The sequence below is a fragment of the Microchirus variegatus genome (genome assembly GCF_963457635.1).
Source record: "Microchirus variegatus genome assembly, chromosome: 22".
Taxonomy (NCBI): Eukaryota; Metazoa; Chordata; class Actinopteri; order Pleuronectiformes; family Soleidae; genus Microchirus; species Microchirus variegatus.
In genome coordinates, this window is record NC_139823.1 from 8862256 (window position 1) to 8887952 (window position 25697).

Below are 25697 nucleotides of genomic sequence, written 5' to 3' on the forward strand. Positions count from 1 at the left end.
CAAAGTGTTGCCTTAACTGTTGTTTTCCTCATTATATATATATATATAATATCAACCTAAAACCCAAAAGTGGTCCTCTACATAGTGACCCATGTAGACCCAAAGAATATATATACATATATGTATGTATGTATATATATATGTACATACATATATATATACACATATACATATATTTATACATACATATATACACATATATATATGTATATATATATATATATATATATATATATATATATGTATATATATATATATGGGACACTTTTAATTCATGTACTGTTACAAGGTCAGCATTCACCTCTGTGTACTACACCACATCCGTCAGTAGGTGTCGCAGTTTACCAAGCTGTGCGCTGACAAAGCCCGTTCCCACATTGTTGCCACATTATTTGCGCCGATTTCCTGGTTTTTAGTGGAATTATCAGACGCTCATTTGAGGAGAAAACGGTCAAAGTGAACTCTTCAGCCTGACGTGTGGTTTATTGTGAGATTCCTCTCATAATACAAGAGGTAGAGTTTGTGTCCAACAAACGCAATAAAAGGAAATAGTAATATATAGAGAGAGAGATAGGAAAAAAGCCACTCGTTCCTTCTTCATGTAAAAGTGAGCTCATACTAAACCCGTGTCATTGTAGCCCGTGCGTGTTAAAGCCGGCGATAACGTCCACAGCGACTCCACTGCGCGACATTTCAACGCACCAATCAGTTGCGGAGGAGCTGATTGAGTCGACTTCCCTACAGTGGAGGAGCTGAGGGGAAACGGACGGACGGACGGCGGTGTCTCACACACGGATCCTCATCACCACGTCCACCACCATCATCACCACCACCAGCTTTAGCCGAGTCTGTGCGGTCCGAGCGCGGCGAGAGACCACCGAGGTTCAGCGGGGACATCCGTTTGTGTTCGGCGCCGGGTCAGAGAGTCTGCAGTGCCGGGGACATGGCCGGTATTCTGGCGTGGTTTTGGAACGAGCGCTTCTGGCTCCCGCACAATGTAACATGGGCTGACTTAAAAAACACTGACGAGGCAACGTACCCGCAAGCCGAGGATCTGTATCTGGCGTGTCCTTTAGCTTTCTGCATCTTTATGATACGGCTGGTCTTTGAAAGGTGGGTCTGACTGAGTACCGAGAGATAATCCAGGTGGCTGTTTGTTGTGTCGATGAAATTATGCAGCACAATCCCGCGGCTCGTGTTTGTTACCTAAACAATGGCATCTCTGTTTAGCGCACAAATCACCGGCGCTGATCATCATCCTCTCTGCAGGCCCGCAGCGATACGCGCTGTCTGCATTTGATGCGTCTGTCAGTGCACATCCATGATTCCACATCTTTACCTTAAACCCCCCCCCCCCCCGGTACTGGTCCCAGTCCGAACCCAACAGGCTTCTAGTTTGAATCCTAATGTGCTGCTGACCCACTTGTGATTGTACAATCATCATGACTAAGACAGAGTCATGATGGTCAGAACATTTCTCCTCCTCATGCATTATTATGTGGGACACTAGTGGTCTGCATTGTGTGGGACAATGATTTAAACTTCTCCACTAAGCCCTTCACTCATTTTTTAAAATATAATTTAATTTAATTACCTCCAGTAAAGAACCCTGATATTAAGTTAACTATGTACATATTTTTGGATAACTCGAATAACCAGTTTTTCCACACTCATATCACTGCAGTCAAACATGGCACTGATACCACTTTTCCTATGTCTGATACCGACACCGATATCACAAAGTTTCTGATCCCTATATCGGTCCGATATTGTTAACAACACAGCCATTTTTAAGCTATTTCAATTATCTATCTTTATAATGTAAAGAAGAATAGCCCACAAACATGACTCAGCTAAAATGCGTTTGCTGATTTATAGTCACATTTTTACAGTCTGTTTTGACCAATATCGGACCGATACCGATACAGGGCATCATATTGGCTCATCACTATATTATTACCATATTGGATTGTGTCCAAATCAACAGTAGCTCATTTATAATTATCACATCTTAGTATCTCTTCATAATTTACTGTGTAAATCCTGCTGGAGAATTAGGATTAAATAAAGTTTCTGTCTGTTTATCTGTCAAACTAGCTATCGATCTAAAAATATCTCAAATATATCAACCGATAAACTAAACCAAAAGTGGTCCTCCGGATAATTACCTGTCTCTTATGTCCAAGTAGACTCAAAAGAAGTATGAAGAACTGCATGTGTCCTCCCACCACCTGATAATAAAGTATTGGAGATGAGCTGTACTGGTACTGGATCAGATATGCGAGAAAAAGAAAACAAACATTTAAAGCAGAAATGATCTGTTAACCTTCATAAATGTGTCACTAAGCAACAAGACATGTACTACCACCATCATGTGACCAATACAGGAGAGCATGAATGCATCAGCGCATGACGTATCTGTATTGTTAGATACTCAGGGTTGTAATATCGGTATTTGTAGTGGTGGTATCAAGCCATATGCTAGAAATTATACATCGCGTAATGAAATAATCGCCCTGCTGATGACAGTGTTGTGTTCTCATCTTCTAACGTTGCAGGTTTATTGCCAGACCATGTGCGATGGGCCTGAAGATTCAAGCCAGCGGGCCTCAGAAAGCACAACCCAACGCCATCCTCGAGAAGGTTTTCACCGCCATAACCAAGGTGGAGCACGTTGTTCACATCGACCGTCTGTTACGCCCTTTGTAATTCATCCAAACGCGCATATTTATGGATTTCATTTTTTTGTTTTTGTTTTGTCCTGCCAGCACCCAGATGAGAAGAGGCTGGAAGGCCTGTCCAAGCAGCTGGACTGGGACGTGCGGACCATCCAGCGCTGGTTCAGACAACGACGCAACCAGGAGAAGCCCAGCACTCTCGCTCGATTCTGTGAAAGCATGTAAGGGCAAATTACATTTAACACAGCGCAGCGCACACCTTACACCCCCCCCCCCCACCTCCATGTCGTTAACGCTTTATGAATGTTTGGGAATTCTGTGCCAAACGAAGACAGATCCGAACGGGCTGAACTGCATTACCATTCACCAATAACTCAACAGGGACGTTAGTAAAAGCAGGTCTGTTGTTTACCTTCATCCCAGCCAGTTTCATGCTCATTTGCATAGGGAAACGTAGGGAAATGAGGGGAACACCGTGGCTGCTCAGGTGCTCAAAAACAACATGTTGTACTCAGGTTAGGGTTATATACGTACACATGCAGTGCCACCAGGAGCTTTGTTGTTTTTTTTAAATAATATATTAGGACCATACAGGATAACTATCTCTCAATCATTTTATTGGAACACATCCAGAAAGTGAAAGAAAGATGTATTCAGTTTTAAAATAACATTTTTAAGGGGGAAAGAGGTCATGACTCTGGCTCTGTTTAAACTGGATTCATGTTTTTGATAAAACCTGGGTTTGTCCTACTATTTCATGTCAACAAATATCTGCTGTGAAAAAGTCCATTACAGCAGGTTAACTTAGAACACCAAGCATTTTGGCTGGGTTTTTTCCCCACTACTATGTTAAACCGTACACTATATACAGACAGGCTATTAAAATGTGCAATATAGAGTGTTTTATATCCTTTTTTTTAGCACAACTTAGACAATCTGATAAAATGGTAGCAAATACAGCAAAAGTACGCAAAATGTCAAAAAACGGATTTAATTTGTGACATTTGGAAATGCGTCGCAGTTAAAAGTTCACTTGGATCGTTTTTATGAACAAAAACAAACAGTTTATTTTTGTGACTTCTGCACAATTATCGCAACTTCATATCACGACGAAAAACGTGATATAAAATGAATGACAACTTTGTCTCAACAACACGTAGGAAAACGAAAATAAAAGACTGAATGGGACCTATAAACGCACACCCCCAGGATGTCCATATAAGGAGTTGCGTATTAACCACCCTTGGGATAATAGAATGTGGTACAGATCTGTATATATATATATATACGTATATATATATATATATATATATACATATTAATACATACATATATATACACATATAAAGATATATATACATACACATATACATATATATATATATACATACACATATACATACATATATATGTATATATATATGTATGTATGTATGTATATGTATATTATACATATACATACATACATATATATATACATATCTTCTTTTCTACAGTCAAAGACAACTGTAACACAATTTGCAGTGATATAAGGAGCAAAGTGTTGACATTTTTTGTATTCATTAGGACTCAACAACCATTTAATCGGCGATTCAATGGTCATTTATCCCGCGCTGATGAAGCATCATCACGTTCATTCGTCCGCGGTCGTCTCTGAAGAGTGTGACGCGCATGCTGGTGCTGCTGTGGGATAAAAGCGCCCCAGTGCGAAACAACAAAACCCACTCAGGGCGCTACAGAGAGCGGGCTAATCTGCAGCCGAGCGCTTGCCATCAGGGAGATTGTAGTTACTTAGCAGTGTGATGTTAAAGGCCGTCAAGTGAGCGTGGCTGTCAGAGCCAGAGTCATGTCTGACACTCGTGGAGCCAGTCTGGCAGTCTGAGCCTCACAGCTTCTGATCAGCCTGAGGCTGCCGTTCACTCAGGAGAACAGTTTTGGCTGATTAGACCACTCGACGTCTATCGCAGCTTTTGAGAGGAATTTGAAACAAGTCAACCTGCTTTTACACACAAGCGCAGAGCAGTTTGGTGCTCGTCTGGAATTAAGAACGCGGTTTTATTTAATGCGCTCAGCCGGCATTTCGTTTTTTGTGCCAAAGCCGTTATCTGCATACGGCGTAATTGACTGCACGAGACACTGGGCTTTGCAGTAGTTTGGCTCAGGTTGTCTGTCTTAGTTTGCTTACAATGCAGTTTCCCAAATGGTGGGCTGGCTTCAGTCCTCCTCGCAGTGATTGTGCTCTAATGAGGCTCTCGTGCACAGCTGTTGCAGACTGATAGCATTCTTTGTTTCTCAGTTGTCAGGATGGCTGATCTGTTGTCTGCTCTGTTCATTATGCAGACAGTATGTAGCAAACGCATTTGCTCCGTAACATCCGAGAGTCTGCGTGAAGTTTGTTGTTGTGTCCTTGTCCTCCCCCAGACGTACGACAAAAAAGCTTTTCCAACAAGTCCAAGTATTGATTTTTTTTTTTTTTTACTCAGCAAGTAACCTGCAGCAGACAGATGTTTCTGCTGTTGTACCACAAAAAGACCGAAAACATAATTTCATACACGTTGGATTATTTCACCACAGTGGCAGAAGCTAAATGTGGTTATCAACTATATTTTAAGCTAAGAAACAAAAACAGTTGAGTCGCGTTATCTGCAACAACCTCTTCTTTTTTTTTTGCCTTTCCTGGGTTAACACAAGCTGGAGCTCGGATTATGCTTCAATAACTCCTGATCTCGTTTTCCTCCATTCCTTTCTCTGCTCTGCTTTCACTGAGAAAGGACGGATGAGCAAATAATGCAAAGGGCAGCTTATAAAAATAAAAAGATGGAGTATTTTTGAGATTTAATATCACTCGTACTAGTTTTTCTCCGGGTTCGGTTTCCTCCCACAGCCCAAAAACATGCAGATTTGGGGATAAGGCAAATTGACCCTGTGATGGACTTCTGACCCCGCCTTGTGCCCTTTGTCAGCTGGGATTAGCACCAGCGCCCTGTGACCCTTATGTGGAGGATAAAGCGATAGAAGATGGATAGATATACGTCTTTTAATTTAGGGTTCTATCTTCTTTTTTTTAAATTGGATTGGAACAGGGAATGGGAACTGAGATCTGATATGATGACATGTACATGCAAATATTAGGCTGGGATATGTTAAGATGAAATATGTGTACTGTTCTTAAAATGCCATTTTGGTTTTCTTCAACATTATAATTTAACATCTACAGGGAAAAAAATGCTTCTTATCTATTGCCAATATTCTCATTTTAATTCTAACCAAAATGTCGATGATTTCCATAGCGCTCAACCAACACATCTCCCAAGAAATAGCTTGTTGACAACAAGCTGTTCATGCTCAGCACATGCTCAAACCCCTGGTTTTTCCTTAAATGAAATGCCACATTAAAACAAGCGGCAATTATTATGCGTAATTTCGAATCATTCCGAGCAATTTAACCAAATGAGACAAATTAAGAGAAAAAGGATAGCTGCGTTTCTTCTGATTTAACAGGGAATGTGTGTGTGTCAGGGCTTTGTACTGGTTGAGCTTTGATTAGAATTAGAGCCTCATCACTAATTCTTCTGTTGGACAATATAAAAGCAGACAATGGGTGCTCTGATTGTCTTCCTGAAGGATTAAATGAGCCAGAATGATGTGGTTTTTAGTGTTTTAATTTCAAAGCTACATGCTACAGTCTATTCATTACATATGAATGATTAATTAATGTATATTCGAGCTCTTATGGAAAGATGACAGACTACACAAGGTTTCTCTTATTGTGTCAGTGTTGTAGTTGTTTAAAGGGCTAGTTCATCATCAAATGTAAGTCTTTTAATCGCTGTTAGTAACCAGCTCTAATTAACTACAAGTGTAATTGGCTAGATGCTGCCACATCATGTACAGTTAATAAAGAGTGGCCCTTAAATAATTCAATTAAAAATAATTCCATCTTCTGTATCAGGTCCACATCTGTGCCCGATCTCAGAAACAAAAGATTGTATTTGCAGAAGCTGCTGCGACTCGTTCTGATTGTAGAAATATGGCAGCGCTTCAAAGAGATTCTTGCAGGCTTGATGAAGCAGTTGCCATGCAACAGATTTTTACTGCGTGTCAGGTAGAATTGTCCAGATAATTTGGTTGCACAATTCTATTGATCGGGCACCAAAAAAGCAAACCAATGACGGTGTCCACATTAGCCCAGTGTTAAATACAGAATGTCTGCGTCCTCGTGAAAAGGCTCCCTCGCTCTGTTGGATGTGCTTAAACTGGGACTTTATTACGGACTCACTGGTTTTTCCATTATTACGAAATGTTGCATTACAAGAAAACTCTCGAGTGAGTGTGTCATGTTGAGTTGAGAGGCTGTGGCTAACAAAATGTGCTTCATTCAAGGTCAAATAGGACAGAGGTGGTAAGTTATATCACCTCTTTCACAGACATTAGGGTTTAGATTTAAGGATTAAGCATGAGACATGGCACATTTTTGTGTCCAATACTGTTATCACAAACTTTAGTATCTACCAATGCTGATATGAGTCCGATACAGTCATAATAAGACCATAATTCTCCAACTGGGTAACAAAGTTGTTCTTCCAAGAATAAGAACAATCAAACAGCCCAAACATGACTCAGCTAAAATGCGTTTGCTGCTTTTTGTATGTATGTATGTATATATATATATACACATATATATATGTCTGTGTGTGTGTGTAGGATTTTTTGGAACGTATCGGATATTTACATTTTTATCTGTCCAATATCTGATCCAGTGATTCTGGCCAATATTGGACCGATACCGATACTGGCCAATACCGATAAGTCAAGCTTCAGAACAATATTTGTTTTGTTATAGATTTAAAACAAAATAGAGAAAGATGCAATATTGACAACTTAAGATGTTAATTGTTTCTAACATTGATTTTTTTTCCCTGATTTCAATTAGAAAATAGTTAATTATTGTTTAGGATTTATTTCTCCTTTTACACATTTCACCTTATAGGAATCAGAATACATTATTAATTCCGGGGGGAAATTTGTCATTATATGAGTACTTTATAGAAGCTATTACACTTTATTCAGATGTGTAGTGTATATATTACACACAACAAAACAGTCCTCTTTTCAAACTTAACTGCAAATGTGTTTCCCAACCACATTTTCCTTTGTTATGTTGTGTTTCCAGAGTTGTGTAGATAAACTCGACTGAAGCCGTGTCTTCTCTGCCTCAGAGCTCATAAACACTTTAGCTGCCATTGTGTTCTTGTGGTCACTAAATGCAGTGCAGGATTATATAAAGAGCAGAGCAGAGCAGGCTGGGGCAGGACACACCGTGTGAGCATCTTTTATTCCTCTGCAGACCTCACCACAGTTAAGTCAGCGTTGTCCCATTTTTTTTTTTTTTTTGTGACTCACCCTCGACTGCAGATGTGGGGATTCAGATCTCAGGCACATTACGCTGCAGTGTGCTGAACCCCAGAACCAATCTGTATAAGTGGTTCACACGTGTACAGCTTGCTTTAGCCCACACCTCACCTGGTTTCATTTTGGAATGTTCTTTGTTTGAATTTCTCTATGTAATCTAAAAATAACCATGAATTTGAAGCGCGGTTGAAGAAAATGATGTGTGTGTGTGTGTGTGTGGAAACTATGCTACTCCTTCCATTCTTGCTTTTATAACTTTAATGTGTTTTTTCTCTGTGTATTTCAGGTGGAGATTTACATTCTACCTGTACATTTTCACCTACGGAGTTCGTTTCCTTAAAAAGGTAACATTCAAAGACGCAGTATTCTGCTGTGACACGAGTCACTGAGGCGTGGAGCCATTTGCATGGCGAGAATGAAAATCTTGTGGTTTCTGAATAGGCTGGCAATTAAGTCTGGGGGACTAAGAATAGAATAAATTATGGTATAAGGGATTAAATTTGCTTATTAAACCGTAGAGGACAAAGTGCGGGATAACAATTGATCTGAAGGGAGAAGTTGCTGGCAAATGGAATGTTGAATAATAATGTTATCCATTCAATTTAATTTGTCATGAATTTGATCATTTACGCTATGTGCTGCATAAGCCTGATTTACACTTTTTTTTAAATAAACAAACATTAAATTACTTTCTACAAGAGCACAAATGCAGATAGTGGAAAATATCAAGCTGGCAGTAGATTATACCAATCACGACGAACCTAATGTAAGTAAAAGCGCCGGCTGAACGTGAGGTTACCATGGAAATGACTGGACCCTGTAACAAAACGGATTAATTGAAAACACTGCCTGACTTATTTCATATTTGTATATTAAAAAAAAAAATGGCATACTACTTTTAGAATATATACAAGACAAACTAATTTCCACTGTGCCAAATGGGCCAATTAAATAAAAATATGTGGTCAAGATGGATCAGTGTAATATTATGAGTGGTAAAATCACAAGGGAAATAATAGGAAATAGCAGAAATGAGGGGGGAAAAAACCTCACATGTATGAAGTTGTGTGACAAAGCGATCTGTGTAAATATTTAAATATTTGCCTATTTGTCAGTGATTCGGCAGGCTCCTCTTTCTGTGGAAGACGTTTATTAATAGATTATGACCAGGGAGGAGTACGCGACGAGACAGACAGTCATACCGATGAGTTACCTTTTGTTTATGCACTAAATATTCTTCAGCATCACCGTGTTACCATTCCTCTCCTGATATCACTGTGTCCTGACTCTAGCTACACACTAGAAGATCATCTGTAAATAACATCGATTCAGTCCAGAATTCATGAAGGTTTATATATGTTTATATCCATAAGTTAGCTGTAACCACATTGATACTACAGTAAATTATCTTTATAGGCTTTATTAAAAGGTTTGTAGTGTTAAACATTATTTGTTTTTCGATAAGCGGTCGTTAATTTATCCACTGCTTTATCCTTCACATTCACACCTACGCTCAGTTTAGGGCAGAGTTCTCAAAGTCATTTTAGTTCAGCGGACACATACGAGTATCTTTTTACAAAACATATTAGGATCAACCTGAACTTTCTTGAGGAAAAATAAGTGTAATTTCATCAGTATGATGCCTAAAGTTAACCATTTACAGGTGTCTGGAACTGGAAAATATAGTATTTTCACACATAATAATAATAATAATAATACATTTTATTTTTAAGAGCCTTTCAAATCATAATCTAGGTTTATTGGATTCAAACATACTGATTAATGTTCGCTGATTTCCTTTCCTGCAGACTCCCTGGCTATGGAACACTAAAGAGTGTTGGTACAACTATCCTTACCAGGTAAATGTTTTCACCGCATGTGTTGCAATACCAAAATTCCAAAAAAGTTCTCCAATGTTTATTTTTTTAACCTTGTTGCTTTTTGTGTGTTCATTCAGCCACTGACTGTGGACGTCCATTACTATTACATACTGGAGCTGTCTTTCTACCTCTCCTTACTCTTTTCCCAGTTCACAGATATCAAGAGGAAGGTAAGAATGATCGCAAGCCACACCAGACACAAAAAGTGGCATTTTTTCATGTCATTTTTTTACGTGTTGTTTTTGCCATTGAAAAAAGCAGCAATTTCAAACCTTCATTAGCGTTGTTGTTGTCTGAACGTCTCTTTTCTATCACCATCGCCGTGACTCGATGAAGTTTGTGCTTTTGGCCTCAGCGTCGGCTCACCGGTGCGTTCCATGACAAAACACATAGATAAACGATAAATCACAGACAGATTGGCAGTTTTTCAAACATTTGGGAATCAGAGTCACCGTCAGACTTCACAAAAAGCATGCATCAACAGCTTACGATAGGTCTGTAATAATATAGAATGTTGGGTTTTATTACCTGGTAATACGTAAAGGTAAAATTTGGCCACCGTTTACTGGTGAAGTTGCATGTTGCAGCAGCATCAAAACTCAAGAGATCGCTTAGTTTGTCCGTTTTTTGGCGAAATAGTGATCCAAAATGGCTGCGTCCAATGAGCTGACCCAGCTCCTGATATAAATAAATATAAGAAGATAAAGTAAAAACAATTTCAGTCTTCAGTTTCTACCAAATAAAAATGTTAACTCAAAACGGTGACAAATGTAGAATAGAATAATCCATTAATGACAGTTAGATACACATGTCACTTTGTTAACTTATTTATTAAGCAGTTAGGCATAATATTCACGATTAAGTTTTTACTGCTAATATACTGTGTACATTGTGCTCTATATTAAATATAAAGGTCCAAACACAGCACGTGGAGCCTGTCCACTCCTTCTGAGACTTCTCCGGTGTCTTTTTTACAAGACGCTAAACCCCAAAATTAAACCCTATTGTTCCAGTGCGCGAGTGAAACATAATGAAGCACTATATATAGGAGCCATGTATGTGTGTGTGTGTAAATGTGACCAGTGGTTTAAAGCGCTGCGCGTACTCAGTTAAGGGTTCATTAAATATCAATTTGCATGCCTTCCAGCCATAATCCTACTCCTGTCTCCAGTCCATCCCCAGCTCAGCTCCCCTCTCAAAAACACACTCCACTCACTGCACTCACAGCAGCCCCCATGATGCCATGCTGTGTATGCCCTTCACTCTGTCATCTCTTTGTTGACTGTTGGCATGTTGTCTGTTTTTGTTTCTCCTTTCAGTTTTTTCATGCACAGTACTACACTGAGGAGGTCCTCTGCACCCCCTGCCAATTCCAGTATGTTCTCCCTGCACACTCTTGCCTTGCTTTCATTCTCTATCTTCTCGCATCATCGCTTTTCCTTTTCTCGTTCCTCCTTCTCATTCTTTTGCTACTGGTTCTGGATGCTTTGAGCTGAGATATTGAGCTAGCCGCTGAGGTTTTGCTCAGGGGGGTGGGGGGGGGGGGGTTTCATACATCCATAGTCACCTGGAGGCCCATTCATAGAATTCCACAAAACGCAATGGTCCGGACCAAACCTGCACTGGCAATAATGATTTTTGAAGTTGGAAAAAGTGTGCTTTAACTGCCATTTGACACTTGCATGACTTATATTACCAATACGCTTATCTGAAATCTGTAATTACTACAATTAATTCAGCTGAACTCATGACATTATATCGATGATGAGTTGATTAAACTGCAAATATGATATAAATTCACCACAGACACATTTTGCATTAGTAACAAACATATAATTGTAGTCACCATGATCATTAATCTACATAACAAACTTTTTCTTCCGATTATTTAAGATACATTTTCAGTGTGGCACTTTTAAATGCAAGTAAGTTCTGTTAAAAATATTGGTACCTTTATTTTACAAATATGTTGCAACAAGAGATGCACGATATTGGACTTTTTGCCGATATATCGGGAGTGCTTGAGCCAATAACCGATATGGAAACATTTTTCCCTGCGCCCAACTGCTGAGGTCATATAGTCTTTTCTGTACACTCTTAGAAATAAAAGTGCTAAGTAGAACCATATAAGGTTCTTCAGCTTGTCCTCATAGGAGAACCCTTTTTGGCTCCAGGTAGAACCTTTATAAAAAGCCCCTTTTGGAGGGTTCCACCAAGAACCCTTTTAAAATCCTTTATTCAGGAAAGGGGTTTTAAAGGGTTCTCTGGATCAAAATGGTTCTTACTGGAGCCATTAGTGTTACCAAGAACCCTTGAAAAACCCTTTCTGCAGGAAAGGGTTTTTTCAGAAGCAAATGGTTCCAGGTAGAACCTCAGCCCTTGCAGAAGAACCCTTTTGGAACCCTTATTTCTAGTGTAGTGACATTTACAAAATATTTTGCTTACTCATATCAAGACAGATGTAGATATAAATTACCTTTAGAGGACACCAGCATAGACGTCAAGGAGGAAACAGCCTAATGTTGTAGTCATTAGTCATATCGACAGATGGTGCGTTTGCTGACATCCCATAATTCATTTTAAAGCCAATATCTGCCGATACAGATATCGTGCAGATAATATCGTGCATCCCTAGTTGCGACAGTCGCATCGTCCGTTTAAATTATTTCGCAGATGCGGAAGATTGCAATTTTTGTGATGTAGTCGATGAACCATTCTCGCGTCATAATGTTCAAACGCACACTGCGAGCACGCCCGGACAAAACTTTTGACAAAAGGCACCACTGTGTTGCAAAGTGGATCCACAAATATGGTCTACGTCATTCAAACAAGACCCACACATTCCCGTGCTGTCCTAGAAGCTGTGGGATTGTCCTGCATGCATGCAGTGACAATGGCCAGCAGCAGAGCTTTAACTGTTCCTTCTTCTGTACGCTGCGTGACATTTCTTTGGCAACTGTGTCCACAGGACTTCTTGATCATGTTCCTGCACCACGTGGCAACCATCTCACTCATCACCTTTTCCTACGTGAACAACATGGCACGAGCGGGAACTCTGGTGATGTGTCTGCATGACGCGGCTGACGTGCTGATAGAGGTGAGGACGGACGGCTCAGACCATTCAAATGATGGATACAACAAGGGTTGACTGCTTGCGTTTGGACGGACATTATGTATTTTTTTTTTTAGTTAGTATCATTCAGTATATACAGTACGTATACTTTAAAGGTGCCATATGTAAGAATGTGGCCAAAAAACGGTTACTACACTCAAATTCAAAACAGAGGTCTTTTAGGTTTTGTTTTCTCCGCCACTGTAGCTCAGACGTAACTGGCAACCCATGGTTGCTCCGCAGCTGAGACTCTACTGACTGCGATGATTGGTAGACGGCAGTAGGTGGCGCCAAATGCCAAAACATGATTACAAAACATAAACATAATTTGCAATCTGCAAAATATTATTTTTAATGCAAATATTTTGGCTGCACTGTTGTTGTTGTTGGTGAGTTCAGTTTGTTATATGAACATTATTCCTGAGTCTCTGTGACATATTAGGAGGATTCTACAGCCAGTTGCTTTAGATTTATTACATAATGCACCTTTAAGGTAGTAATACAGAACACAAGAATGTATTAATTGTAAAAAATTAATTATTGATTTTTTTTATTTCTAGGCTGCCAAGATGGCCAACTATGCCAAATGTCAGATTCTGTGCAACCTCCTGTTTGCAATGTTTGCAGTTCTCTTCATAAGTTCCAGACTGGGGGTTTACCCTGTGTGGTAAGTGTTTTCTCGTTTACCGCACCTCCTTTGTGCCGTTGTGTTTTAATGATGTGGTGTTAACAGGCAGTCACAGTGAAAGGATCTGTGCAATAGACGTCTGTTTGTCCTGCATTTTTCAGCAGAAATTATGAGCTCTGTGCTTCTTTTTTTTTTTAACCCCCACTACTTTGCACAGTCTGTGAATTTTGTTGCTAAGAAATAGTTACTATGGATACAGCAGCATTAACCTCTGACAGAAATCCAAGCAAATAAACAAATGAAAAGCAGATCCTTTCGGTTAACATCAGTTTGTAAGTTTTCGCTAATCTATCTGAGATGACGGACAATATTTGTTATGGCTTTGTTTTTAGCCAGATATTTATTGGTCTAAATGTTTAATTACAGTGGCTGGTAAAAGACAATTCTAATCATTATAATTGCAGCGTTACTACTAAACAGTTTTAGCCCTTGAAAGTGCACAACAGTCATCAGCAGCAGTGTTATCACGCCTTTCACAAGTGAAGGGAGAGGTGATTCATCTCTGAATCAGGCAGACACAGTTTTCTTTGAGCCACCATTGACACTTGATCGGCTCAAAAAAGCTATTTCCAGAATCCAGATTCAAATTTTTCGTCTCTAGTAGTTAAGGATTATCCAAAGAAACACTTTTGGATTCGTCGAGGCACCGATTTTATGTTTAAACGGCTTTAGTTGGCACCTCGTTCTCTGATGTTGATTCCACACTGTAACGTGACGGGATTTTTGTCCACGCTGATGGTGAAGTTGTCATTGCTGTTAAAGCTGTTGCCATGGCTACAGAATCTGGAGTATGATTCAGAGACAGCCATTAGGGAGAACTGGCCCCTTGACAAATTTATCACATACACTTAAAAATATGATGGTATCATATGGGGACAAGATGTTTCATACTTTCTTTTTCAATGGCACCTTTGGATTTATGGATCGGCAAGTATTGAACCATAACTATTTAAAGGTGCATTATGTAATAAATCTAAAGCAACTGGCCATAAAATCCTCCTAATATGTCACAGAGACTCAGGAATAATGTTCATATAACAAACTGAACTCACCAACAACAACAGTACAGACAAAATATTTGCATTAAAAAAAAAAATTTTGCAGACTGCAAATCATGTTTATGTTTTGAAATCATGTTTTGGCATGTGGCGCCACCTACTGCCGTCTACCAATCATCGCAGTCAGTAGAGTCTCAGCTGCCGAGCAACCACAGGTTGCAGTTACGTCTGAGCTACAATGGTGGAGAAAACGAAACCTCGTTAAAATACTTCGGTATTTTGAATTCGACTGTAGTAACTGTTTTTGTTCTTACATATGGCGCCTTTAAAATATACTTTATATATCTTTTTATGCCATTTGTGCATCATGTGAGTCAAAGATGCAGAGATGTACTACAGTCGGAAGAAAGTTACCAAGAGAGGGATGCAGCAGTAACGTCACTAAAGAGAGAGACGACATTTAGGATATTGCGATATTTTACCGCTTCCAGTCAGGAAAAGAGTTTCAGCAGGTCAGAAACTCTCGTTCACATTCCATTCGATTTAAATCTCGACATGACATTCCAACTTTATTCTCAAAATGTAGAGCTTAATCTCGACATGTAAAATATATTATATATAACGTTACCTAGCAAAGTCCAAGTTTCCCCCATAGTGATAATTGAAAGGAAGTTAAATGATGATCTCTGCATATAGTGAATTCCTCCAATTAAAGAACATGCTCTTAATCCTTTGTTTTTTTCTGAATGGAGAGTTCATTCTCTCTTTCATCTTTCTCTTTTTTCACTCTTGCCTGCTGTTGCTATGGAAGGATTTTAAACACCACGTTGTTTGAGAGTTGGGAGATTGTAGGGCCGTACCCATCCTGGTGGGTCTTCAACCTGCTGCTCATCCTGCTACAGCTCCTTCACTCCTTCTGGTCCTACCTCATAGTGAAGACGGCGTGCCGAGCCATATCCAAAGGAAAGGTGAGTCACCCGTTTCCACCTAACCTTGTTTCCTTGTGCATCTATAAATACTGTGTCACAGCCACTTTTGACGTTCCTCTCTCTCTCTCTGTTCTATCTGCTATATCTCTTCAAGGTGGGGAAATGGAATCCCTTACATGTAAGTTATTGAACACAACTTAGACTACATTATGATGTCATGTCTCCAGCAGCAATCCATCACTCATCCATAACCTTATCACATTCCTCTTCTAAGTTATTTAAATTAAACATTTGATCTCGTTTTTTTAGCGCAATAGGGGCGTTACACCGTTTTTTTTTTTTAAAACCACAATATCGCATGATCGATTCACCACGTTGGCACAATCCAAAATATCACTGCAAATGTTATAGATTTCCATAACATTTAAGATCTTAATTACTTTATTTTTTATCTGCCGTTCAGGTTAGAATTTGTTCGTTTTGTTTTGGTTTATCGTCGATTACATGTAATAGCGGTGACATTCTCATCAGCGGCGCTTTGTGCCCAGTGCCATTTAGTAAATGGTCGGTCGCGCGCGCGCCCACCACCGTAAATAAAGCACATTAGTCTGCCGACATTAGCATTTAGCTCAAATCACCACGCTGCTTAAGTGCAGTCGGCACGGTTGTTGACTCGATTTTCCCGAAATGGAATCTTGGAAACGTGCTAATGAATGATGAATAAAATATCAGATCTTAATAATGCATCGTAAAACACGTGTAAAGTCCAGTGGTCATGGATTGCGTTATTGCACGGTTGCAAAAATGATTTTATGGCTGTTGTGGCTCGTTGTTAAATACCAACATTTATAACACAGACGAGAAATATCTAACCTCTAATAGGGCTGAACGATGTAGAATAAATATACAATTGTGATTATTTTGAGTGCGATATGAAAGGGAATGGTAATTCTTTATGTATTTATTCTCATTTTTCATTTTCATTGAGGTCCCCTCAAGATGCTTTTCTTTCATTTTGTTAGACGTGACACAGTTTAAAATAGAAGAACACTACTCAAATTTGTCATGTTTTGATATATTTTGATGACAAGTACTTTTTATTGGGTGTATTTATTATCTCATGTAAAAATCACCCGGCGTTAGTGATGGTGTTTTGAATTTGAGCGATAGTGTTCTAGGGTTGAAATGATCACTGTGTGATATCTGTGCAGATCTGTGAGTAACAAATCTCCAGTCTGTCGAACATGATGTGTATAGGTCAGGACAAGATTGAATCTAAAATGATAATATGGCACACGTTTTGGCTTTAACACTAGAACTATTATTTTTTTTTTGGGGTGATAACTTTGTTGAAATTTATAATTTTAAGTGTTCTATTATAAAATGACAAAATGCCTCACATCACTGCGACTATTACGAATTGTTTTATTTGTGTTAGCTTAGCTCTACTTCAAAGTCTGCCTGAAGTTGTATCTGCAACATCAACAGCTGCGTTTGGTTCCTCATGTTTGCCATCACCTATAGTCACATAACATGTCGATTTATTTTCAGATTGGACTTTATTTATTGAAATTATATGCGTTAATCTATGAAAGGTCAAAATGACCTCTATGTTTTTTCTAGTAGGTTCATAATTGCGCCTCCTATCTCAATTTGGATAATATTCTAACCGTCCTTCCGATTTCTCCAGGTGTCTAAAGACGACCGCAGCGACATCGAGTCCAGCTCTGATGAGGACGACAGCCCCCCTCCCAGTCAGAAGCACCACAGCAGCGCCACCAACGGGACCAATAAAAATCACGGGACCAACGGCTACCTGACCGGAGTCCCGTACTCCGACGAACACTGACTAAAGCTTACATCACAGCACTGGAGCATTCTACCGACTCCGCTCCCATGGATCTGTGTGCGTGTACGTGTTTGAGTGTAGGGTGGACACACGTCAAACAACCATCGCCTGTCTGGTACTGAAAGTGCATACATGCATCAATTACGTGACTGTAGTTTTGTTTCTCGGTTTCGATTCTGTTACGATCTCCCTGCGCAAATGTTCCTTCTTTGCAGCCTCCATCTGTGTATTTGCATCAAAATCTAATTTCAGCGAGATATTAAAGCACTTAATATCAGTACGAGCCACTCTCTGTTTAGCCAATTGAATGACAGCATTCCACTTTATGGTGTAAGCATGCTAATTTAACATACAATAGTCTGGCATACTCGGGGTGTGATTGCCCAATGTTTGTCTCTTTCTGTGTTATTTATTTTTTTCTAAATATGTTTGCAGGCGGTTTAGTCGGACACCTATTCAACTATAATGTCAGTATAAGTGATGAAATAATCTCAGACAGGAAGCAGATTTTTTTTTTTTTTTCCACACGTCACTAGTATTAGCGAAATGCTGAAGAACTGGGGTTTTTTCTTACGCTACACTCCCAAAGATTTTGTCTTCACTTACAGACGAATTGTAACATGAGGTTTACTCACATTTGGAAACAACAACAACAACAACAACAACAACAACACAACACATTCTCCACTCCAACAATATATGAGATGTCAATAACAGTATTATGTGTGTGCATCAGACATGGCTTGGTGCTGTATTCTCTCTCTCTCTCTCTCTCTATCGAAGCATTTTTGTTAAGTATTCTGGTACGTTTCTGGTAAGCATTTTCCATTTGCTCTCTCCTATGAGGACATGAGTCGTTTGAATTATTCAATAAAAACAAAAACATAAATACTGCAAATATTTGATCAAACTCTGGTGCCTGACTCCATCATTTCTGAAATGAGCACTGAATAATACCATATCCATTTGTTACTCTGAAAAACAGACGTATGCTGTGAATAAATCATGGATGCGATCCATTTATCAGTTTAAGACAGGGGTGTCAGACTCATTTTCACTGAGGGCCACATCAGCACAAAGGGCCAGATGTAACTGTCTCACTGAATAAATGTAACTAAATATAATGTAAACTAAAGGTAACTACGACGTAACATATTGCTAAATAACTTTCTGTATTTATTACTTATTCATTTTCACTCGTCGCATGATGCATATACAATGATACACTGCGAGTAACACAATCGCCATGCATTATGGGAAATGTAGTTTATAGTCAACGCATGCCTTAAAGCAGCATAGACCTATTTTGGCACAGATTTTTAAGCCCAATTAATCACTCGCGGGCCACATAAAATGACGTGGTGGGCCACATCTGGCCCCCGGGCCTCGAGTTTGACACATAGACACACACTACACTACAACTCCTCTGCATGCATACAGGCTCAGCTCCACTGACACAATATCAGGTTATCACATGTCAGTGTTGTGTGAACAGCTAATCTGGCAGCTAAGTGGCTCACAATCATCACTTGATGCTGGTTTAAACACAGGTATCTCAGATTACCAGGGTTTCTAAAGCTGAAAAGCTGCAAAAGCAGTTTCACAACAAAACCATTTTTTTTTTTTAAAGTACTACTTTGTTAATGGGGAACACATTAGAAAGTATTATCTACTTTTTCCCAACAGTGAATAAAAAATATGCAGCTATTTTATTTTTCACAGGTCTGCAGTGAAAGAGTGTGAACGAGCCTCTTGTTTTGTGTTTATATCTTCCCTCTTCTCTCTTTCGCCGTGGCTTGAGTTTGCATTTATGGTTTCCTTTTCGTTCCCCCCACCCTCACTGGAATTTTGCTTTGTATCACACACCGGCTACAGCTCAGGTGGTTTCCGCATTAGTGACTTCGTGGGTAAGGTGGTCAAAGTTCCAGGTCCAAAGTCAACAAACAGCCACAGTCTTAAGATGAGGGATCCTATCGGCACCTGCTCGGTGAGTAATTCTTTCTTTTTTAAAATGTAAATTACGTTTGACTTGACTGGACTAGTGTTTTTATGGATTATATTATCAGACACATCTACAATTACATGTAAAGTTTAATCACTTTAAACATCTATAGCAAAAAAAAAAACTAATGGAGCCATATTATTCCCCGTCTTACAGTATAACCAGCTGTATCAAAACGTGAAGAGGTTTTCAAAAAATGGGGAATATTTCTGCAAAGAACTTATGACAGTTTTTCAGCAAAGGTAGGTTTTTGTCGAGCAACAGCATTCAGTCTAAATATTAATGGCTACAGAAGTTATTGTTTGACTCGTGTGTGTTTTTCCTGCCTCCACCCCACCCTCGCCTCCCCCCGCTGCACCTTTTTTAACTTTACTAGGGCTGAGCTTGACCTTACTTATGCCAAAGGACTGCAAAAACTCGCCGGCAGACTCATAAGGGCCTCAAAGGGAATGCCAAACAAGTAAGGCAAAGCACTGAAAATCTGCATGCGCCGCACAGAAATAATGGTATTGCGTATTATAATGACACACAGGTATGTGTCGGGCTAATTAGTCCACAGCTCTAACATTTTCCTGCTGACTCCCCCACTCAGTTCCAACTACAGCGCCTGGTGTCATGTGTCAGACGAGATGTACTCGAGAGCAGACGCCCACAGGTAGTTTTCAGCCTGACTTCACCTCATAAACGTCCACAGATTAAACCAGCGTCGGGGTTGGTTTGTAGTTAAATGTGACACTGTTGTTCCAGATCATTAGGAAATGCATTTCAGCAAGAAGCAATCCTGGAAATACGTCAAGTCTTAGATGAACACGGTAAAAGGAAGAAGCCTGTATGTCATTCTTTATTTTTTTTATTATCTCTGTTGTAGCCTGCAGCCTAAATGTGTCTTTAAGCTGCTCTTTTTGTATGCTATAATAGCTTGACAGTGCCATTGAAAGGACTGGAAAACTTGTTACTGCAAACTGGAGTGAGCAGCTCAAGGTAAACAATCCTTCCAAAACATGCAGACAACGAGAAATAAACAGCTGTTCTGGGCCTGTCACGGGGACAAATATGACCGTGCTGATCCAAAAAAAAACAGTTTGTGTTATTGTAACCTTTATACAATATGTATAATGGACTATAAATAACTACATAATGCAGTACAAAGCATTCATAATGCATTAAAGGGGATAGCATACACTTTAATAATGCATTATGTTGTGTTAAACCATCATAACTTGAGAAGTAGAATCACAATACTTCGCCAAGGTCAAGGTTTTCAACAGTTTATATAAGCGCTTAGGCAAACTGTGATTATAATGGTATGAAAGAATCTGGAGCTGCACACGCGCAGACTTTACTACACTTTCTGCTCAGTGCGAGCGCTCGATCATGAGCCACTGTAATGTTTGACTTTGTAATGTTTTATTGCATACATAAAGTCTGTGAGCAACTTCATTATGAATGCATCTCATGTGACAATGCAAATAAACACAGATTATTTCATTTCTGTCCGTTCAAAGTTGATTGAAAATACTTACGTCAACCCTGATGTCTTTATCTGTATATAGAAAAACATCATCACAATTAATATAAATAATCAACAGAATAATGTAATATAACATAAATGGTGTTTCAAATACGGATTTGGATTCAAATGTTGATATGTGTGGCATGGGTTAGAGGAGGGTTCAGATTTGTTTGCCTGTTTCCCCATTTCTCAATCAGATAAAGAAGAAACTGGGTGGACTAACAAGAGAACACGAAGCTCTGTTCAACTTTGTTGAGAACAACAAACACATTAGCACGGAAAAGGAAAAGCAAAAGGTACGGTTACATGTTTTTTCTTTACCCTGTGTTTTCTCACATAGAATAAAATGGTGGGAGGGAAAAGGCTATCGCAGTAAATGTTTTTGCCGTTTTCGACAACAGATGCTTAACAGACTGACTAAATCGGCGGAGATGCAGGCACGGGTGGACGAAGAGTACTTTCACATTAACATGGAGGGTCATCAGATGAGACTCAAGTGGGAAAACACGCTGAAAAACTGCTACCAGGTGATGGAAAAAGGTTTTCATAGATTATGTTTTATAGTTCTAGGAGCCATTCAGCTTATCAAGAGTGGCTTTTACATCTCGTATGAACAGAGGAACACACACGTGCACAGGAACATGCTGTGCTCAAGGACGTTGTGATGCTGGCTCTAACCCACGATCTTGCAGTTACTTTGTAGGCTGTCCAGCCACAATGACCTTGTTTACTACACAACAACGAGCCTCACACAGCCTGACAACATTCTGCTTCTTTTTTTTCTTTTTTTTTCAGATCATACAAGAGCTGGAGAAAGAGAGAATTGAAGTTCTGTGCAACGTCTTAAATAGATACAACCTCCACATGTCTGGTTTTGGCCAGACCCTCAAACACGTGAGACATCTTAACATTCACCCCACGCTCCCCCCCCCGCAATTACTGTACATATTATAAAAAGCCTATGATGGATGAATTTATGTCCTTCCTCTAGGGCCAAAAACAAATAGAGCTGTTAGTCCAAAGGGTGGATATGGACAAAGACATTCAGACCCTGGTGGAGGAGAACAGATTCTCAGCTGAAGATAACAAATTTGAGTTTTTGATGGCTGATTATTTTGTAAGTCTGCACATTTAATTCAAAGACATTCAAAGACCTACAATTAAGGCTTTTTGACAAGGCTGCATAAGCTGCACATGCAAAGATAAACCTTTTAAGGGCTTTAAGTGTTTTTTACAATGATATTACACACTCATACTCACTTGATTGTGATCGGTTAATGCATATCATGGCGTGTTCTGGTAAAACAGGAGGAGGACAGCAAATCGCTGATGGGCAAAGAGCGACGAAGAGAGGCCATCAAACTCAAACTCCAGCGTCTGGACGACACCATTGCAAAAACAAAGAAAGACTGCGAGGGTGAGTTGAATTACACAGTCAATTATCCATTCAAATGACACAATATGAATCATTTGAGATCCAGCATGACCTTGGGATCCGCACAAGCGCTAGGTATTTCCCTTCTCACAGCATCGCATCGGACGCTGTCGTTGCAGGAATTGAAAAACTGATGAAAACGTACTCTGAAAATCCTTCATTCTCAAACCAGAAGAACCTTGAGGAAACTGAACAGCAGCTCGATGAGGTAAACACTGCACTTGTTGTGGCCTCCTTAAAGATTTATTTGGCTCGAATAGAGACAAACCTACACTAGGGGTGGGGATGACAGGGTTCCTCATGGCACGATACATGTCAATAATATCACAACGATTCTGTGACAGACATATTGCGAGACAATCGTATACATCGCGATATTTGTCCAACTGAAGAATGCAAAGAGGCCACCGTAAAGAGACATGAGGTAGCAACGCCCAGCAAGTGAAACTGGCGAGGACTGTTTACTTTAGATCGCCTTGACTGATATCCGCCCTCGCCTATAGACTATTGTATTGTACAGGGAAGGACAACGATATATCACCAAATCAATATTTTGGCCCACAAACGCCTCACATAATATGTAGATTGCAGTGCAGATTTAAATTGATCCTCTTGACTCTTGGCTAACGTCAGCTTTCTGCCTGTAGTGTTCACTGAAACTGGATCTCCTGGAGGCAACTTTTTACAAACTCTCTTCATCGCTGTCTGCATTAGAAGGAAAACCTAAGTCTTTTCACCGATTTAGAGACAGCATTGTGAAATGGAAAGATAAGGTAAGATAAGGCATCTATTTTACTTTTGCACGTGGTGACGTTATCATATGTTATTTGCATTGGTGTTTTTGCGATTGTAATCATGTGGCCATAATGGTAAGCTTAACATAACGGCTGCATTTAAAGTGGTGCCATTGATCTACAGTAGGTCAGGTGACTGAAGATTGCTGGGTTCTGAACATCAGATAATTGGTTCTCAGCTTCTTCGTACGATTTACTACCACAGCTCCATCAGACGTGATCCAGTACCTTTTAATCAATACTAATAAGACACAGACCGTCAATATTTCATATTGGTCAACATGTTTTCAACGGGCTTGCCACAAAATTGTATTCATACTACTCCTGTCAACTGACAATTATTGTCCTTATAGGAGACTCTACAATCTGTTCATTTGATCGTTTATTGGAATTTTTATTTTATTGTCTATAAAATATGAAATGACAATAACGGGACACAATTCTTTTAAGATTAACTGGCAACTGCTACGTTTAGCTGCTGGTTCTTAAAGTAAAATATCCAGATTCTGTGTGACACTATCTTTTAAAAAACAGGGTATCTGCAGGTTTCAACAAGTCAGATTTAAGACTTTTTAAGACTTTTTTTAAAAACCATAATGAATACAATTTCAGACCCATTTCAAATATGGTATTTAAGACCTTTTATGGTCTTAAATTCAAATTCAAATTATTAGATTTAAGACTTTTTAAGACCCCGCGGATATCCTGAAAAAAGGTACTACTACTTGCATCCAGTTAATAAAAGATATGCCCTATGCTACCAGCCAATGATACACATTCAATGTTAGATTTTGGTTGCAAGGATTTTGGTTTTTTAGATCAACAAGTACCTACTTATATGCATATTTTTCCTTCTAAAGGATTGATAAAACATAACCCAAGCGTTACTCTTTCAAAGGACTGTGAGCACAGTGTAGTTCAACTGTCTCGTCAAGTCAAACTCAGGAGGACAACATTCAGGTCCCGACAGTCGCTGAGAGCTTCCATCATTTACAAAGGACCGGCTCAGTTCGTGACCCAACAGTCTGTGGAGGCTCCGCAAAGCGCCAGTGACCAGGTCACATCCACGGATTCACCACATGACACTGAAGCTTCAGAGCGTGGCAGCTCTGTGAGTAGAGTCCCGTCTCACGCCGGCAGTGACAGACAAGAGGGTAAGACATTTCCAGACACAAACACAGCAGTGTTTATTTCTGCTCACATCTGGAGATTTACAATGAATTTAACACAATAACAAATAAAGATGTTTTTATATATATATATATATATATTTAGGTCAAACAACAACAGAAGTGTTTTGCAGTATAGGAAAATGCACTGCCCTGTACAATTTCAAACCTGAACAAGATGATGAGTTGACTTTGAAAGAAGGTAAGTTGCTACTCAGCGGATTATTTCAAACTACAGAGGTGAATACAGACTGATATACTGATTTGTTTGTATTTCACAGGAGATCTGTTAGACATTTACACAAAAGAGGAGAACGGGTGGTGGTTTGGTAAACTAAATGGACAGACGGGACATTTCCCATCAGCCTATGTTGAGGAACTGTCTGGGATAAGCAGTGTCACGCCATCGGATACCTGACTCACTCAATGCATGCACAGCAAAAATATCATACAAAACAATGTAAAGACAAAGTGGAAGACTCATAACACACATTAATACAAGTTATTATCTATGAACTGAATAATGATAGTGATGTACTTTTTTTCCAAATTACATATATAGTACACTAATAGTCACTCACTACAATATGTGCTCCTCTACTGACAGGATGTACGATTTTTGTTACTGGTCTCTGCAGTCATTTTATAATGATAGAATTCATACGTTTTATAAATTCTGTCTTTATATTTGGCTTTTTAAATGGTGAACTATTATTTACTACATTGTGTGCTGCCCAAATGCTGGACATTTTGCAAGATTTTAATACTAAATCTTAAACGTGTAATAGGTAAAAAGAATTAATACAAGTTGAAATGGAGTCCAGGGTTAGGGTTGACTTATATGAGTAATAAAATTAGTAACAAATAAATAATAGCTGTTTACATCAATGTGAATGACTATGTTTTTTTCTCCTTAGCAATTTTTTCTGCATCTAAATAAGTGGTTTATAATATCACCATGCTCTGAAAAATTTAGACTGGATAGTTGTGAACACAACAACGTTAATGATGTGATTACAAGACCAGAATATTTAATATGGCTTGTTTATTTTTGCCCGTAAGTATACTGTGCATCCATATATACATGCATTAGTCCTGATAATGCGTTACAGTGGCATTGATCGTGTGTTGTTTGTCGGGCTGTCGATACAAATTAAAAACTTACTTTACATTTTTAGTTTCATAAGAGGGATGTGAACCAATGTTTATATATACAGTCCTTGTTTATATTAGTCCAC

General features: G+C 39.2%; 2 protein-coding genes across 2 annotated transcripts; both read left to right on the plus strand.

Moving 5' to 3' along the window:
• Positions 1-943: 943 nt before the first annotated feature.
• cers6 (ceramide synthase 6) lies at positions 944-17546 on the plus strand (the record flags this gene model as incomplete). The annotated part of the gene is made up of 11 exons (XM_083908330.1): positions 944-1113; positions 2559-2664; positions 2769-2899; positions 8377-8434; positions 9899-9949; positions 10048-10140; positions 12939-13067; positions 13643-13749; positions 15580-15736; positions 15852-15875; positions 17388-17546. 11 exons carry the CDS (start codon positions 944-946, stop codon positions 17544-17546), a joined length of 1185 nt encoding a protein of 394 aa, XP_083764456.1.
• Positions 17547-19428: 1882 nt separating this feature from the next.
• On the plus strand, positions 19429-24877 carry nostrin (nitric oxide synthase trafficking; the record flags this gene model as incomplete). The annotated part of the gene is made up of 16 exons (XM_083908461.1): positions 19429-19533; positions 19705-19790; positions 19925-20008; positions 20141-20203; positions 20296-20377; positions 20467-20529; positions 21259-21357; positions 21463-21588; positions 21857-21955; positions 22053-22178; positions 22370-22478; positions 22616-22704; positions 23144-23269; positions 24189-24444; positions 24566-24661; positions 24741-24877. The coding sequence occupies exons 1-16, from the start codon at positions 19507-19509 to the stop codon at positions 24875-24877; spliced, it is 1668 nt and encodes a 555-aa protein (XP_083764587.1). The 5' UTR covers positions 19429-19506.
• Between the last annotated feature and the right edge of the window lie 820 nt (positions 24878-25697).